This window comes from Astatotilapia calliptera, chromosome 5, assembly GCF_900246225.1.
Source record: "Astatotilapia calliptera chromosome 5, fAstCal1.2, whole genome shotgun sequence".
In the NCBI taxonomy this organism is placed as follows: domain Eukaryota; kingdom Metazoa; phylum Chordata; class Actinopteri; order Cichliformes; family Cichlidae; genus Astatotilapia; species Astatotilapia calliptera.
The window spans coordinates 27,949,291-27,967,626 of NC_039306.1; the positions used below are offsets into that span (position 1 = coordinate 27,949,291).

The 18,336-nt window shown below is 44.1% G+C and overlaps 1 protein-coding gene across 2 annotated transcripts in view; it reads right to left on the minus strand.

The window, feature by feature from the left end:
- Positions 1-18,336, minus strand: part of lrig1 (leucine-rich repeats and immunoglobulin-like domains 1) — a 35,951-nt gene that overhangs the window by 9,324 nt on the left and 8,291 nt on the right. For both annotated transcript variants that reach the window (XM_026168666.1, XM_026168665.1), the window contains exons 2-8: positions 15,457-15,528; positions 14,388-14,462; positions 5,961-6,098; positions 5,595-5,738; positions 4,488-4,631; positions 3,897-4,040; positions 2,112-2,255 (exon numbers count right to left, since the gene is read on the minus strand). In XM_026168666.1, coding sequence (XP_026024451.1) covers positions 2,112-2,255; positions 3,897-4,040; positions 4,488-4,631; positions 5,595-5,738; positions 5,961-6,098; positions 14,388-14,462; positions 15,457-15,528 — 861 coding nt within the window. The remainder of the gene's footprint in view (positions 1-2,111; positions 2,256-3,896; positions 4,041-4,487; positions 4,632-5,594; positions 5,739-5,960; positions 6,099-14,387; positions 14,463-15,456; positions 15,529-18,336) is intronic.

The window sequence follows — 18,336 nt, forward strand, 5'->3', positions numbered from 1 at the left end:
ATGAGAGAAAAGAGGAGGATAAGAACGGCGGAAGGCGGTTGAGGAGAGGAACAGGGATTGGTCCTGGCAGCGCTGAAGCGCTTCACAGCCCTGGCAGAAGCTGCTCTTGGAAGTCACGGGTTACCCCCTTCGCCCCCGCTGCACCTGGCTTAAAGAGCCCCTCTCCCGCTCTGCTCTGCCAACCAAGCATATTCTTTCCTTAGAGGGGTGGAGAAGGAGTGTGCGTGTGAAAACGTGTGCATGCGCGCTGGTGTGTTGAGGCAAACCCTAGTGCAGGGAAACATGTATAATTCATGATGGCGTAGAGGGACTGGCAAGAACACAATGCCAGAAGCCAGACAGTTCGGACTGCAAGTCCGATGCTGGCAGGTACGGCGCAGCCAAGAGTGCCGACGGGGTTAGCAGCCAAGCTTAGTCATGGCCAGACAAAGACAGAAGAGATTGAGTGAACGAAAGTTGGGGGTTTCCGAACACTTGCTGAATGCTTCTGCTTGAGAGCTACCTCTTTCAGTGAAGTCATAGCTGCAGAGGGGCCACCGCTCCGCCCTGCTGCATGGTGATCAAAAAGAACAAGCGGCAGAGTCTGAGAACTTCTCCAAGCCATTAAAAAGAAAAAAAAAAAGACTTTCCTCAAACTTGAGAAAGGGCCTTCGGGGTTAATGGTCAGCCCCACCCCTCCGCCCCCACCACAATAGCCACCTCCACTCCTCCTCCCATTTGCTTTCCAAGCATCTCTTATCCCCTTTTGGTTCTTTTCACTTTGCGCTGATGACTGTGTCTGTTTGACTGGACTGGAGCTGCCAATTTCCTACTCTTTCTGGCTGGGTGGATGTTAAAGGCTATTGCCTTGTTAAAGCAAGGGCAGCGGCGGGGGCTGCAGAGTAGAGGAGCGAGCGAGAGAGAGAGAGTGAGGGAGAGATGGGGGCACGGAGAGGGGGGCCCCGATGAGCCAACGACCCCCGTGGCCGAATTAGAGGGCAGGCTGGCTTGTTTGGAGCTTTCACACCCCGTTTCAGGCTCCAGCCCCATGCCAGCGCAACCAGCCACTCCGGCCCAATTAAAGCTCCCCCGGCTCCTTTTCAGGGCCCAGCCTATGCACGTCCTCCCCACTGCTGATTAGATTAGGCCTGCCTCAAAGACACCGAGCAGAAGGAGTACAAGAGAGGAGGAAAAAATTCCAAAATTAAGACAGAGATTATATGTATTGTGGGATATCGTTAGGAGATGACAGAACACACTTAGAATAACAGAGGGGAAGAAATGGGCATTAAGAGGGCTTTGAAAGTGTGCAGCCAAATGAAACAAAGCGGTTAATTAAAGACAAGAAAGAAAAACATGAGAAGGGCTGAGATATGGCAGTGAAAGCTCCCTGTTCCACCCTCTGTAGCTAGTTATCTGGCATCCAGCGTGCCAGCAGAGGGAGAAGCCTTATGTGCCTTGGCTTCTGACCCTGCTGTCAGAGAGCCTTTCTAGCAAGCTCTGGTATTACTCTCCTCTCTGGCTCTCTTGTGAACAGCTCAGCCAAGAAGACCTTGGTTAGGGACCAAGACCCCCAAGTCTTTCTGCTGGATTTATCCACCGGCTTTCTCCCTGTGGTTCTCCCCTTTTCTTTCTTTGGGCTTTTTGTACACATGGTGGATCAGGGAAAGGAAAAAAAAATCCTCTATCTTCATTCATGGCTTCAAAAAAGCCAGGAAGGATCTCAAGGGAGCCGAGTGACACAGAACCCTTTTAGATCCAAGATTGCTGGGTGTTTGGAGACAAAACAAACGCCCCAGACAAAACTGAAGAAACAAAGTGAAAAAAGGCACTAAAAAAGTAAGAAGTTGCTACAGAAACCATGACAATAGACACCTTGTAAAAGACATGAATACAAATGACAGTAAACCCTCACTGAAAGCCAACAGCTCCCTCTTTCCTATGTCAAACGAAGGGACTTCATGAGATTAACTATCAAATGTCACCCAGGCAAAAAACAAAATTAAGCATCTCAATTTTCACTGCTCCCAAGTGGCACGTCTTAACCTTATGGTCAGCAGGGGCATAATGTGTGAGTTAGGGGTCTGTTTAGGGCTTGGTAATGGTGGTTGGGGGTGGGCTGGTGTACTTACAGGATGCGTAAAGCCTTGAGGCCTCTGAAGGCTCCCTCGTTGATGTGGCTGATAGAGTTGTGGCCCAGACGGAGGGTGTGGAGATCCCCGAGCACTGCCAGACTCCCTTCATCCAGACGAGTTAAGTTGTTGTAAGACAAATTCCTGGAGAGAGAAAGAAATAGAGACAGAAGAAGAGGAGAGACAGAGAGAAAGTGAGGGAAAAAAACAGAACAGACAGAGAGAAATATTCTGTGTGAGGTCTGGAAGGTTGGCAGACCACTGAGACCGCTCACGACATCATTATACTTCAGTTTCAAAGCCCATTCGATGACCATTTGCCAGTTTATGATGCGTTTTTCCATTGTACGGTTTTCCACACCGCATGATGTTAACGGAGAATGGATTTAGCAGAAGTCAGAGCTTAAATGAGCTTCGCATCGTCTGACAGGAAAGAAAAGAAATTCTGGGTTGGGACTCAGCATGTCTACAACCTCCGTTTATAAGACTACTTAAGCGTGTGGTAAACCCCAGGGGAATAAACTGCTACTCGTGTCCTGGAACCCTCAAAATGTTGCTCATATTCACATCCAGCCTCTAAATCTTTTCTTTTTTATTAAAAGGCCTGAGGAACATACTAATGGGGTGTCGACACTGCATGGGTTTCCAAGGGATTTCCCCTGTTTTAGGAATTCAGAGAGATGGTTTACTTGCAATCTTAAAAAGAAAAGGAAAAAAAAGAAAAGAAATGAAACTACAGCTTGAAGAGACTTCTAAGAATGTTTCTTCTTTTCGTGGTTTTTATGGCAAATCCTGATTACCACTGATAATAAATCTTACAACGGTATCTTTCAAACAGTGCTCAAAGGCAGTATTGTGCATTTTATTGCCCTCTCTGTCTGTCTCAGGTTTGCTTGACTAGTCATGTGTGCAGAGATTCTCCCTGATGACCAGTTCAGCCCGGCGAATCGGGAATGCAATAACAAGGCTTCTCATAAAGACGAGTCACTCACTTCTATCAGCCGTGAGGGTCATCAAAACGCAGATAATAAAATCATATAACTGGTGGAAAGGTGTGGTGCTGGGAGAAACGTGTGCTGGGAGCGTACAGGAAGCGGCGCTGAGATACCCAGAGCAAACTAGCGCGATCACCATCTACCACTTTATCCATTCTGACTGTTACACATAAACAAACATAGGCGCCACAGATAGCCCCGGCTACCTCGTAGTTAGCAACGCCTCAGCTGAGCGAAGCACTTTAAAGCGGCATTACGACAGTCGTGTCAACAGTGCAGGAAAGACTCTCAGATAATAACTCGGCAGACAAAGGCAGTGAAGGTGATCCTTCAGTGTAATTACCACAACATCCAGCGGAGGATTTACACGCCGGTTTGCCGCAGGTTTACACACGGAGCACAAAAACTCATGTCGAAGCGCTCGAGTGCTGTTGAGCCCAGCTCTAATTATGGGATAAACAGGCTTAATCCTAAGAATAGTGTAAGCGTACTGAGTGTTAAAACAAAATGTCGTTTAACCCTGAAAGGGAGATGGTGATGATGATATGGGTGGCAGGTCAAAAGAGTTGGGCTCTCGAGGCTTTAAGAATCCACATTTAGTGTTAGTGGAAACTTTAAGAGCTAGCATTTAAACCTTTATTTTAAAAACTGCAAACTGCACTGATATATACGCTTTTTGTCGTTACCAAGCTGAGTTTTTCGGATATTTAACCACTCTCCGGTGAAACGTTTTAGCGGTACATCTGGCAAGAGAGTGTGCGTTCGGGCTAATTTGAATGCTGGTACTTACAGCTCCCTTAGCTTCTGGCAGAACTTCCACCCATCAGGATTGATGCGTGCTATGGAGTTGTTACTGAGGAACAGCTGCTGCAGGGAAGTCAGTCCGTAAAGCGAGCCACTGTTCACCTCCGTCAGGCTGTTGTAGTCCAGGTGCCTGCATGACACAGAGATACTGCAGTGAGAATCTGTTGATCTCACAACACTTCACCACATTACTGTGACATAAATTACAATGCAATTTGTGAGCATTACTCTGTTATTTTGCGTGTAATTTAAGTGATTATGTAAAAGTTCTGGGTGGAGGGGGGAAAAGTGTAATTGTGAGAAAGTTCCAGTAAGGGTACAAAAAGATCTTTTTTAGTCAGTGAGTATTCCTGTAATGGCAGTAAATGAGTGCAAATAGGATTAGCCAATCAGATAGTGCTCGCTCCAAACTAACTGCAGCACCCAAATTCTTTAAATTAGATTTTTTTTTTCCAACTATTCGGATTTGTCCTCTGCTGTGCAGGAGAACTTGTGAAAGTAAAACAAAACCAGTCGGATAATAGTTTTAAATAAATGATTCTCTTTGGTATGATTAAAGGTCATGTTTAGTACGTACAGGACTTTCATCTTAGCCAGGTCAAAGAAGGCTCCATCAGTCAGTTTGCCGATGCTGTTCCTTTGTAGTTTGAGCACCTCCAGGCTGGATAAACCCTGGAAGGTTAGACCCTCCACTTGGCGTATACGGTTCCTGTTCAGCTCACTGAAAGGTGGTAGGACAAAACAGATAACTGTAAACAGAAGACCATTTTAAAGAGAAGCAGCAGAAAAAACATCTTCCCCTTGTTTTGCCCTTATTCAGCAAAGGCATTTATCAAGCATTGGTGGTGGTATGGGGCCAGGGTTGTACACTACATGTGTTATTACCCCTTGAATTAAGACAGAGTGAGATGATTAAAAACTTTACTCATTTTCTCTTTGTATAAAAAGCCTGAGGTGCCTGTGGATGTAACAATGAATCTGTACAGCCGCTGTGTGCGTGTGTGTGTGTGTGTGTGTGTGTGTGTGTGTGTGTGTGCGTGTGTGTAGGCTGTAAAAGCCTTCAGCTTTTTCAAAGATAAACATTCACAAAGCTTCTTTTGTGTCTCATGTGCATCACCTCTAGCATGTGGTGATACAGTGTCACTGGGGCCCCATGTCCAACAAAAGGCACCTGGGGAAACTACTGGAGCCACAATGGAGAGAGACTCCCATTACGCGAGTCCCTTTGCTCTCCAGAATGGAGGCGTTGAGCTACAAATGGGTCTACCTCACCGTTATGCTAGAGGGAAGTTTGACGAAGATAAAGGAGCATGGTGTGGGGACTAAACTAACCACTTTGGGGGATATGGAAGAAGGCAATAAATCACCAATAATATGGCTCTGGTGTTTACCTAGTCAGGTCTTATCCATCCCTAGTGGTACAGCTCACACTAACAGCACTCTAAATGTTAAACACACACACAGCTCAATCAGCAGACACTAGAAGCTCCTTCTCAGGGAAAAGGCTCATCTCTGTGTAGTTTCCAAACACTACAATTGGGAAAGGCGCTCGGTTTTCAGCCTAAATATGATATGACAACAGCGTAATGTTTTTGCAGGGTGAACTGTTTTGACAGATCAAAGCTCAAGCTTGTCAGCACACTAGCCTACATTGTTAAAACTGATCAAATCCAGTGGCACTCACAGCTGGGTGAGCCTCGGGAGCTGGAAGGCTTTCACGGGGATCTGGCTGATGCGGTTTCGGCTCAGTCGTAGAACCTGTAGGGTTTCGCCCAAATGGTCCAGAGCTCCGAGCTCCAACACATTGATCTTGTTGTTACTGAGGTACCTGAACAAAGGGAAGCCACAGTGAGGTTTGTTAGAAATCTTATATTTGGAAAACATGTTATTTTGCATGTGCATGTCCATTAACATCACTTAATATTAGTTACAGAACTAAAGTTTCCTCATATAATAAATAACATATTTATCTTTACTAATTAATTAATTTTGTTTTAATTAAATAGCTGGTGCATGACGTGCCACAGGAATCCTCTGAGATGCTACTTACAGATCTCGGATATGGAGGCCTGCAGGGAAGCACTGTCCTCGCAGCTCAGTAATGTCATTATTGCTCAGGTCCAGGGTTTCCACAGAAAGCAGCTCCCCAGTCCGCCTGCCATCAATACTGCGAATCTTATTATGATGTCTGAAAAATAAAGAACACAAACAGAAGACATAAGGTGTGGTCCTCACTGTTACCTAAACTTTGTGTACTCTTCCCATCAGGGAAGCCACTCCAAACCCACTGGCTTCTGTAAGCCCATTCGGGAAGAGAGAGTGAGAGAATGACAACACAGAACAAAGTGGTCTTCATCCACCACAAAATGTAGTACTTTAAGTGCTTCCAAACAGAGGCTGGTCTTCTTTAAACAACTCCCAAGGACAAAAAAACAGCCACAAAATCTGTCTGATGGATGGGGCCTCAGTGATGAACCAGAGCCACTTGAAGGAAAATCTTGGTATGCTGTGAAATGGGGAGAGGAGTTACTTTAAAGGTCCTAATGAACCCAGGGAGTTTTCACACAAGGAAACCTCGATCTCCGCCGAGCTTTGTCAGTGGGTGCTAGCCTGGTTTAGCCAGAAGCCTGAAAGGAGACTGAATTTCCTCTCAGGCTGTCCTGTTTAGAGCTCTTGTTCAGAAATGAGGGTGACTCTCTTTACCCTATTCTGACCTCCTCCACATCTGTGCTCTTTGAGAGTAACGAAATTTCTATTCTCTGTATGTCCTGTACATGTGGCAGAATTGACAAATAAAGTTGACTTGACTTGACTTTATTTTGTGGAGCAGACGTGTTCCACACAGAGAGGTTGAGAAAGACAGTGATATAATAAAGAGTGAGATAGACTGATGGAGTGTGATATTTGACATTTATCCGTGTTGCAACCAAAGTGGTGTGTGTGTGTGTGTGTGTGTGTGTGTGTGTGTGTGTGTGTGTGTGTGTGTGTGTGTGTCTGGAGACTGAAGGCCTGTGTAATCTGAGTGTACATGAAAGCTTTTGCTGGATGACACGTTTGACACATGACTAGGTGCTAACTAGGGTCAGGGGATCCATTTAGTACCACATCCATTGTTTTTACAAAACTAAAACAAAACATTTAAAAAGTTAGGAAACACGACAGAGTAACACAAAAAGGCAGAGCAATAAGCAAACTGCCACTTCATCATCTGACACGTACCACTCAAGGGAGATCTTTGCTACATGACAGAGGCTTTTTTTTTTAGCTTTCACAAGCAACGTGTTTGACATCACCTTGTAAGGCAAAACCATTTGATGCTTCTAACTAGTTAATCACAACTTCCCAAGAGCCTTTTTCCAGCAAATGACACCAACTTCTTTTTTCTCTTGAATTTAAACAAAGCTGTCTGGAGTGCCACAAAACTACAGTTCCTCTCATGGCTCCAAAAGTAGTCCTGCTGCATCATAATGCTAATCGCTGAACGTCTATCATGAAATTAATATAGCTGGAAGCTAATTCCCCTCCTTCGTCAGGTACTGTCTGTAAAGCTGCATCTCTCCTAATTCCAGTCACAGTACTGGATTTTGGTGCTTTTTGGAGCATCTTAATGTAATTCTCTGGTAGACGATGCAACCTGTTGTAAGGTACAGGGTTCATACGCCTTTTTCAGGGTCAAATTCAAGCACCCGTACGAACCCTGAAGGTACAGCGATAGGCAGCACGGATATAGGTCTGAAAAATGAAGCCAATCGTCTGATCAGGGAGGGGGCAAGACTTTCCCGATAAGTTGTTAGGCTAAGTCACTCATTCCAGGAAATAATGAATGAAATATTAAGTTAGAATGGCCACAATTAAACAAAACGGTTTTTCAGAAAGGAGCACATCTCATGTATGGTTTCAAAACAGCAAACTAGCAATGAAAAACAACAACAACAACAAAACCCCACTTAAGGCTTCACACTAGCTGACAGTAGCTGATAGCTTAGCATTGCACCTTCTGGTCTAAAATAGTGTTCTTTCACATCACATTCTTCATAATGCTAAGGTTAATCGTTCAAAAATCCACAGTGGCTTTTAAACACAGTCTATGATCCAAACCTAAGAGTACTGTCACGTGGCCTGCCTCATTCAGATTTACTGTAGATTCTTTCCAAATCTGATAATACACACTATCACCATGTCGAACCAATTCGGTTAATAAAAGGTCATGGTCTTCTTGGAAGTTAGGCAGCTTATTACTTATCAAACATCAGGGACAGAGAGATTTTAACCAAATCACGTGCAGCATCTTTAAATCAATTCACTTGACCTTTTAAGAGTTTGATAGTGTTATATTTAAAAGGGCAGTGCGTGTGCGTGCTTCACGGAAAGTGTGAGGTGGCAGGTGCTCTACCAGTCAAACTCATCAAAACAAGGTCAATCCCTCCTCTTTTTCTAGCCTGCAGCCAGCAGATGAACACACACACACAGTCATTTATTGGTGTATGGGATGTAGGAGGGTTCAAACCACAGTGGCCCACCTGAATAAACAGTGGCAGAAATGGTTAAGGATGAGCACACATGCGCAAACACACAACACAAATAACAAACGCACACATGGGCCAGAGCAACAGACAGTGGCAACAGTGAGCAATAAGAGCAAGAAAGGGATGGAAAGAAAGAAGGAAGGAAGCAAAGGGGTGAGGAGAAAATGAGGGGGGATTATGGGGTGAGGCGAGGTCAACAGCTGGTGACCTTCACTGTGGAAAAACAGATCAGTCTCAAACTGGTGGGAGAGGCTGAACCCCCCCGTTCCTCCTCCACCGCTCCAATCAAACTTTCCCCTCCCACAGCCAGAGCCCAGCTGCACCGTGTGAGAGACGGATAAAGCCTCGGCGCTCATCGTGTTTGAAGTCTGCACATACAATAGTAGCGATCATGAAAACTGATTATCATACGGCTAGTGACATTTCTGATAAAGAGGAGCTCGGTTCACCCGTGCTCCCTTTGATGTCCAGGAGTTCCTTATTCGCTTTGATTCCACTTAATTCCAAATTTCATTACCCTGCCCCATCGACCATCTGATTATCATGAGCCCGGCTCATTTTGACACGTCTTTTGATGTATGGAAAGTGCATTTGTTGGGGGGGATACACTAGCGTGCCCATTCTCCTGTTTCCAGTGCCATCTCTGAAGTCGATTGTTTGGCCCGTCTCTTTCCGTTTGAAGTCCACTGTCAGGACAAAGGGAGAATTATTTGAAAATTAGATCATCCAGTGGGCCATACATATTCTATCCCAAGCTGTGTTAAAGAGCCCCTCTGAAGCAGGCGATGAGCACAATAGGAAAGTTTGTGCTGCTCTGCTGTCGCTTTGACACTCTGATTTTAAAACATTTACTTGCTTCTGGTTTGCTTGTCATCCTGCTGTGGCTTTCTGGGAGCCTGCAGGACATCAGCAGGCTCGCCAACTGTATTGTGGAACTGTGGGTGCCTGGCATATGGCCTTTGGATGATTTAACAGAAAGTTTGACATGCTCAGATGACTTAATAGTAATTCATGTCTTTTATGTGATGATTGATGGACATCTAATCAAATTGAAAGTGACCACAAGTTTCGACCACCCCGCCATGCTTGTCTGTACCCGATCAAAAAGTGCAGCAAAAAACAGAGCTCGCAGACATGTACGGAAAGGATGAAAGCACCAAAGGGAGAGTGCTACAAGAGGCACCAAAAAGGCCAAAAATTTGAGTCTGAGTCATTTCTCAATCAAACAAAACATTGAGAACAAAAGCAACTCACCTGCCCACTCGTCTCTTTTTAGCATTCCTATTATTTCCGTTGAAGCCAGGCTGATGTACTTGTTTTTCATTTTGTATATTGCACACCCACATGAATCAGTCAGCAGTTTCGTTCTTCACCTTCCAGTGAAGGTGAATAATGAATGTACAAAAAAAAAAAAAACCCACAAGTGTTCATTTTTGCAATTATTGTTCTTCATTTGGCAGAAATTTATAATGCCAAAAATCCTAGGAGCTAGGGCTGGGCGATATGACCCAAAATTCATATCTCGATATTTTTTAGCTGGATGGCGATATACGGTATATATCTCGGTATTTTTTTAAAGCCATAAGGTAAGAACAAAAAGAGAGTTCTTAGTCAAAGCTGTGTCCCAGATGTCACACAGGCACTTATTAACATACAGCGTAGATGTACATGAAGAAATTACTCAAAAATAAATTATCAGCATTTATTAAATAATAATTCTCCATAAATAAAAGAAAGCAATGTTGTTTTTGTGCATAACAAAAAGCTCACAATTGTGCAGTCAAAATGTAAACTAAAAGACGATGAGCATAATAACAAAGACAGACAGATTTCACAGCTGCTCTATTCCCAAGTTCTACTGCGTGGCTGGCAGCCTTGAGTTTGAAATCCTCTTTGGCTACGTCCACACGTACACGGGTATTTTTGAAAACTGAGATTTTCCATTTTTGTTTTAAAAAATAATCCCGTCCACACGTAAACGCAAAAATGAAGGAAAACGCTGCTAGGAACATGCCAAAGCAACAGGTGGCAATATATTCCTAACCGTGTAGAAATGTTGGCCAATCAGAAGTCTAGAAGCCTCGGTGGGAGATAGTAAACAAAGATGGCGCATAGAAGCAGAACCGAGTCCTATGTGTGGAGGGACAGTGACTGTGTGTGTATGTGTAAGCATTTAAACACTGCAGAGAGTAAAATTAACAGTAACAGTCTCCCCCATTGTAGAAATTCATTTCACCGAAACAATAACATGGCGCACAGTCTGACATCAAAAAAGGCGCACACCTTTGACGCTGCGTTTTCTCCGTTTTCCTCGTCCACATGTAAAAGCAAAAACTGAGTTTTCGAAAATATCCACCCTGGCAGGCGTTTTTAAAAATCTCGGTTTTCAGTGACCGAAAACGCTGTTTACATGTGGACGAAAGGTGCAAACGCATAGAAAAATCTCCGTTTTCAAAAATACCCGGGTACGTGTGGACATAGCCTTTGCAACCATGTCTCTTAACAGGTGCCATTTATGGCCCTTATACACACACAATACGGTAATATTACGTTGAAGCACAGTACGTGCACTCAGCGAGGCTCCAGACTACGGTAGCCGTAATGCTCCGACAATCCATCAAGCGGTGCAGCTCCATAGCTTACCAAAGTCGTACTAAAACATTTTTTGACAGATTGCTGAGCGCCGTGTACCACATAAAATTGGTTCGCGGTCATCAAGCACAACCAGAATTCATACATAAGGCGCACTATCGATTTTTGAGAAAATGAAAGGATTTTAGGTCGTTAGCGCGGTTAGCTCGCTAACACGTTGACGCCGTCCAGCCCCACGCACGGGGCGATCCGCGGTAACTCGTTAACGGAGATTTGCCGTGTTCATCTTGTCGTTGCCTGCAGGTGAAGCTATGGGGGAGGGAAGTTGTGTTCAGTGAAGGAGAGGCGAGGCCGAGTAACGTTGCGTAGAGACAAAAGTGGACGAAAGAGAGGCAAACTTGCGGCTCCATAAGTATAATTATAACGTAACATAGACTATATCGATATAAACGATATTGTCACATCTTATATCTCGTATGAAAATATATGGATATTTAAAAAAAAAAAAAAAGATATATCGCCCAGCCCTACTAGGAGCTCACCATTTATTTCAGGTTCTGTGTCAAGACACCTTCTGGATAGATCCTTTTATTCATGACTGCATACCTTGTCTGCAACAAGTCATTCGATAGACTAGAAGACTCGGAGGGAGTCAGCCTGTCAGTCAGTAGCAACCACATATAAAATGCTCTTGGGCTTTTGGAGAGTTTACTGTTTGATGAGCGGCTGAAGACAGATTCTCTGTCCATTTGCTTCCCTGGGTGTTTGTATGTTTATGCAAGCCACTGTCTCACACAAACTTCTAGTCAGACTACATTCCGGACGATCTCCAACCAACAGCACGGGAACACCGCCCAGCAGCCCGAGCTGCTGTGTCTGCCAAGGTGCATGCGCGCGAACGCGCGCGAACACACACACACACACACTGCAGAGGACTTAGTGGTTGGTGTGTTAAAGCACATTGGATTTACTTTTGGGAATGACACTGAACCCAAGATCACTTCTCACTTCCTTTTTCCTTTCTTTTCTGCACCCTTCCTGCTGCCTCATCCACTACTTCTCCTTTAACCATTCCTCTTTCGATATATGATGGTGTCATCCTGCTCTGATACTACGATCTATTACTACCTCCCTGATTTCTCATCCTTCCTCCCCTTCCCTACCCTCACCCATTTTACTGTAAGCTATGTGACTGACAGCTGCAGCTGCAAGTGCTTCGGTGGGCCTTCACTTCAGCTGCATGGCTTAGTAAAAATCTGACCCTCCCACCAGCCTCCACTCCCATCAGCACTACTGGCCTTTCCCCTAGCAACAGGCTGCAAGTCAGACCCAAAAAAAGACACCCCAATCATTTGCAGGGCCTGCAACTGGACACAGTTTGTGCAAGTAAAGGTGAACTTGCTCCAGTCTGTTTTATATCAGAGGCAGAGTGAACATGAGACTGTGCTAAAACTTAAAGATACAGACCAAAAAACCCCCCCAAACAAACAAACAAACCATGACACACAATAACAGAAGGTCAAACTTCTGATACACGTCAACAGACATCTGTTAGAGTTGAATAATCAAACCACAGATGCTTCCCTTACCAACTGTCCACAGCTTACAGTAATATTCTGACCACATCAGTGCATCACGATAAATTCTGAGAAGCAGGCAGATGACACACAGGGAGAGGCGGACGTGTGACTCCCACAAAGATCCCCGCTGAATCTGATATGTCGATGACCAATGTAATAGGAACCAGCAGCTGTGTACTTTACTACCATGCAGCCCGCCTGGATGCCAGCAAAGTGTGAAAGAAAATACAGAGTGAAGCTAATGGTTCGCACTCGACGATGGCCGATTAACTTGCTCGTTTCAGGCTGAGCGAGTTGTGAGAATGTTTGTGGATACCGCAATAACCACAACGCTGCCATATCCATTCACAGGCCAGCATCACTACCCACATTTATTTGCCTTGTTGACCCCAATCGGAGGTGTTGGGAAGAAGTGCACTGCAGCTACATTTATATTTGCACAGTGAATTATGTAGTTCAGCTCGTTTTGTTGGTTCCATTACTGTTACTGTATACATATTTATAATTTTTTAATTAACTAAAACACAAGCAATTTAGGACAATAATGGCATATTTTTCCTTGCTGTTATCGAACCCCTTTTGGCAAGCCCCGCCCCCGTACCCTGAGCTGAGGGGCTAGGCGCTGCATTCGTCACATGCTCTGCACATGTGTGGAGCATGTGCAGAGAGGCCACCGCTGCTCAGCACTCACGAGGAGAAACATCCTCAGAATATTGATTATTTCTATTTGTTAACAAACGTTCAGGGAAACTGCTGCACTTTGTGGCCATGTGACTAATCACTACCTTTGTTGAAGTTTATACCGGTTTTTTAAAAACCTTTGTCTCTTGCATTATGAGTTGCTTTAGGTAACATCCTGAGAAAACAAGGTGTCAGAACTCTTTTATTTCCTTCAATTACTTTGCATTGCATTAACTTTATCTTATTATGAACAACATTAAAAATAAAAAGATCACATATTTCTGTGGGCTTGCCTCATCACTGCTTTCGCCATCTTTTAGCAGCATGAATAAAGTTACTGAATTACCCCCACTTCATCAATTTCCTTCCATTGCAAAAAAAAAAAAAAAAAAAAGACACTGCTGAGCCCACGTTTGTGACAAACACAAGTGCACCCACGCCCTTTCCAAATACGGCTGTAAATATGCAGCAAGATGCCAGCCCCCCCCCCCGCCGCCACAATTTCACAACTGGGAGCAACGACTTAGAACTATATACGAGCTGACACTCCAAACAGCCAGCACCACTCACTGCAGACAAGCCCACATGGAAAGGTAAAAGGACTGGTCGCTCACTCCATCACATGCTAATCCGTGAAGACAGAAATTCGTACTGACACCAGCTAATTTAAATGCAGTCGAGTCACATTTGTGGCTACCTTCACATGAATTCAACATTACTTATGAGATGCAAAGGCCTATTCTTTCTCAACATATGTCAACAGACTATTTAAAAGCACGCCAGTGAGGCAACTGACCTAAGAATACAGTAACAGAAGCCCTCTGCAGACATGGGATACATAGGCATGGCTGGCTTCATCAATCTGTTAAAATTACTAAAAGAGCAATATTTGCTGTGCCCTTTCAGACGTGAGTGTGACCGCACTCTCTAACATTTAACTCTCTTTGTTGTTGTCACTGTTTGTGAGTCTGGGCATGTGTGTGTGTTGCAGCTGTGAACACACAGGGGCACCTCACACACAGGCTACAAGGGAAAGGTCTCTCTTTTGGATACAGATCTTCTGGTGCCATGTTAATCAGTAAGTGTAGTAATACTCACAGGTAGAGGGACACAATCTTGGATGCAGCCTGTCCTAAATCTGGTATGGAGGTCAGCTCATTGTGGTCTAGCCGACTGAAAGTTACAAACACAGAGAGAAGAGGGTTAGAGAAGCAAACCGCTGATAAAGGAGCACCCTTGAAAATTGACTATATACAGGCAGACAGATAGATAGACACACAGACAGATAGATAGATAGATAGACAGACAGACAGACAGACAGACAGACAGACAGACAGACAGACAGACAGACAGACAGACAGACAGACAGACAGACAGACAGACAGACAGACAGACAGACAGACAGACAGACAGACAGACAGACAGACAGACAGATAGATAGATAGATAGATAGATAGATAGATAGATAGATAGATAGATAGATAGATAGATAGATAGATAGATAGATAGATAGATAGATAGATAGATAGATAGATAGATATGTGTGTGCACAGATATCTACACATATTTAGATATGGTTGTTATAACTCATTTCAGTCAAAGCACGTATAAATCAACATATAGGACTTTTCACGTCTGCTGCACAGCAAGTGGCAAGTCATCCTTTTAAAAACTGAAAATAACATGGGAGTAAAACAGATGTCCGGGAGCGTATGACTGGCCCGCTGGCCTGCCAAAGATGTCACCAGTGTGTGTATCACCAGTACGTTCCTGTATCTGTGTGTGTGTGTGCCTTGTGTACTGGCGCTGAGTGACACAAAACCAAGCCCTCTCCTCACCATATAAAATATTTACAAGGCCAGTGTTGGCCACAGTATCAGGTGGTGGGGGAAAGGGCTTAATATAGAAAACCACCACTTAATTCTCAATTGGACTTAGTTCAAGGGAACACATATGAGAATGCTGCTCGGAAGCGGCGCGGCAAAGATGGGAGTTAGCCAGAATGAAGTAACTGATTTTTTTTTTTTTTTTTTTAAAAAAAAAAAAAAAACAGGTGACACTTCAGGTGACAATCCAACAGGGCCAAACACATTTACTGAAAAGGGTTTAGGAGATTTTAAGGAGACTGTCAGCAGAAACCATGAGTGCTCTGCGGGTGACTACTTACAGCTCTCTCAAGTTGGGAAGGTTGGCAAAGGCTTCAGGACTGATGGAAGTCAGTTTGTTGTAGCCAAGATTTCTGAAAACAAACAAAAAGTTGCTCATTACAAGACAGGAAACAACAATTATTTGAAATACCTGCAGGGCAATGGTGTTTCACATCTTTTATTGCTTTTGTCCTTGGCATTTTTCAGCACTTTAAATAAGGATCCTAATCAATAGCAGCAATTATGTTTCCCATTTGACAAACATCCTCATCTGTCTGCATTAAGTATGCCTGAAAACACTGCAGTACATAAATTTACGCCAGCCTTCAAGGAGGGCCCGAATCGATACCATCGATACAGAGCGTCTCTCTCCTGGCTCACTTTCCAAACATTACCCACAGGCCATTCATCTGCAGCAGTCAATCTGCACTTTCAGCTAACGGTGTATTTAATAGCTGGCACTTGACTTGTACAGAAGCTTATTAGTGAGCGATTTGTCCAGTGACACAGCCTTACTGCGGTTAAGAGTGCAGGTAAAAAAAAAAACACAGCTAACACACCTTTGCTTTTTCACCGAGATTCCCACGCCGTATGAATCGAGTTTATCTCGCGTAGACAAGTGCTATCTGTGTCACACACTTGCCTCCTGCCTAGCTGGCATGTCGCCTGCCTGTTGGCAGAGCAGGCCGCAGTGAGAGCGCTGTTTGTGTTTGCGTGGTGGGGCTAGGCTAGGCGAGACAAAGGGAGCCCACAGCTCCGAGCCGCCTGCCTCCCGCCCCTCCATCCCTCTGTCCAGACGTGAGAGACGGCCCAGGAATGTTTCACAGGCCTGCCGAGAGATGGCTACTTGTTCCCAGAGTCTGGGGACACTTTTACCTGATGTAACGCATTCCTCATTCTGCTCTTGTCCCACAGTGGGCTTTTACCACAGTGGCCTTAAAAGCCCACAGACTGGACAGCGACATATATTTTTTTAAAAGATAAATTTGAAGCTAAACAAACACAAAAAACCTGCCATTTTCATACTTCATGCTCACAACACTTTCTCTTAAACAATTTATGCCCATCAGTCTCAATAGCCATCTCACTTGACAGATTTCCCTTTCTTGTCTTCTGTGCTCAATTGCAGATAATGACAGTCTTTTTCCCCATTTCTTTCTCTCAAAGTGTGTGTGTGAGACGAGATAATAGCAGAGCGTGTGTCTGCCCTCGGGGCTGACAGAGAGGTGTGTATGCATGTCTATGTCATGATCATTTACTGGGGCACCTCCCATTCAGGCCTAGATCGCTAAATTATTGTTCCCTGCAACGGGAGGAAATTACCTTGTTATGACGAAGCCAAAAAAACAACACACACACAGAGTCCCCATTGATCGCCTTTGCCTAGAGGCAGGTATAATGAGCCAAAGATACACCCAACACCGACAGCATGAGAGGCAGTGCCGTCATCTGGACAAGCTATCAGTAGTTTCTAATCAACCTGCATTTGGCACAAAATAGCAGAAGAAATTTCAGCAGTCCATGCTGCATAACAAGCAAGTAAAAGATTTATCCAAAAACGCCACAATCATGGAGCTTTGTGAATTTCTAACTTTCATATTTAATATTGAATTAAGCAGAGAAAATTGACTGCAGATATGATACTCAAGGTTTAAAATAAGGAGAAGGATAAAGCAGGATGAAGGAACAAAGTTGAGGTTGGGGGGTAAACCTGTCGGGTTGGTGCCAAAGGCCACAGCAGCAAACAGAACTGGCCCTTTATGTGTGTATATGCAAGCACGCCTGTGCCTTTTTTTCCTCAGTCACCTATGGTATTTACACAACTCCGTCTTTTCCTTCCCACTTCATTGAGACAAATCTGTTTTCTTGCCTATCAGATGAGATAAGTTTCACAGTATTTTAACACCTACTGTAAAGGAGGCGATGGTGATGATAAGGGCTGGGTTCTCTCCCTCTCCAACCCCCATCGCCACCACACACACACTCCCTCATATGGCAGGAAAGAAGGAGGGAATGTGACTCCAGCTTTAAGCATTGTTAATGCTTTCCAGAAAGTGACCTTGCACTCATGCAGTTTCTGAAAGAATTTGCTGCATCGGGTAAGAAAAATACAAGTCTTTGAGTTTTCGACTGCTCCGCGAGTGGAGAGATGCAGACGCCAACACTAACAGAAACAAACATGCTCAGAAGAAGAAGAAGAAAAAAAGAACTATCCAAATATCCTCTCAAATGCTAAACTGGGTTTAGCGTTCCATAAAGCTCTGCAAGTTTATGCTGTATAGTTCAACCAGCTGGAAAACGAAGTGTAGCTGTGTTTTATTAAACATGGCAAACACTACTGCAATTTACCTTAAAAAAAATTGAGAGTGGTTCAAACACTGCATTCCATTGTGTGGTACAACTACTTCATAATGGGCAGGACTGTTTGACATTAGTCAGCAGGATCACACTCAAAAGCACTCTCAGCCAGGTAGTTAGCCAAAAAAAGTGTGGGAAAATCTAAACGTTGAATCAAATGCTAATTTTCGCAATGACTTCAATCTGTTCTGATTAATGTGCTGATGCCAGTAAAGCATTTTGGATAATCAAAAAGGGGCACAATTAACATTCATCACACAGTCTACCAATGTTTTCCCTCAGATTTTGAGTCCTTTGGTGTGCGTGGGCGAGTTTATGTGGAGGAACAGCTTTTTCAATTATTAAATATTATTTTATCCTCCAAATAAATAACTGAACAATACAATCTGCTGCCTCTTTAGTTACTCGGATGTACTTTCACTCTGCCGTCTCTAGTGCATTGCACCTAAAAATTTTAGTTTTTGCTCACAACAACCCCACCAAGTCAACTTGGCCCAGTACCAGTACCCTAAAACACTTAAAGATGGAACATATCAAAGGTT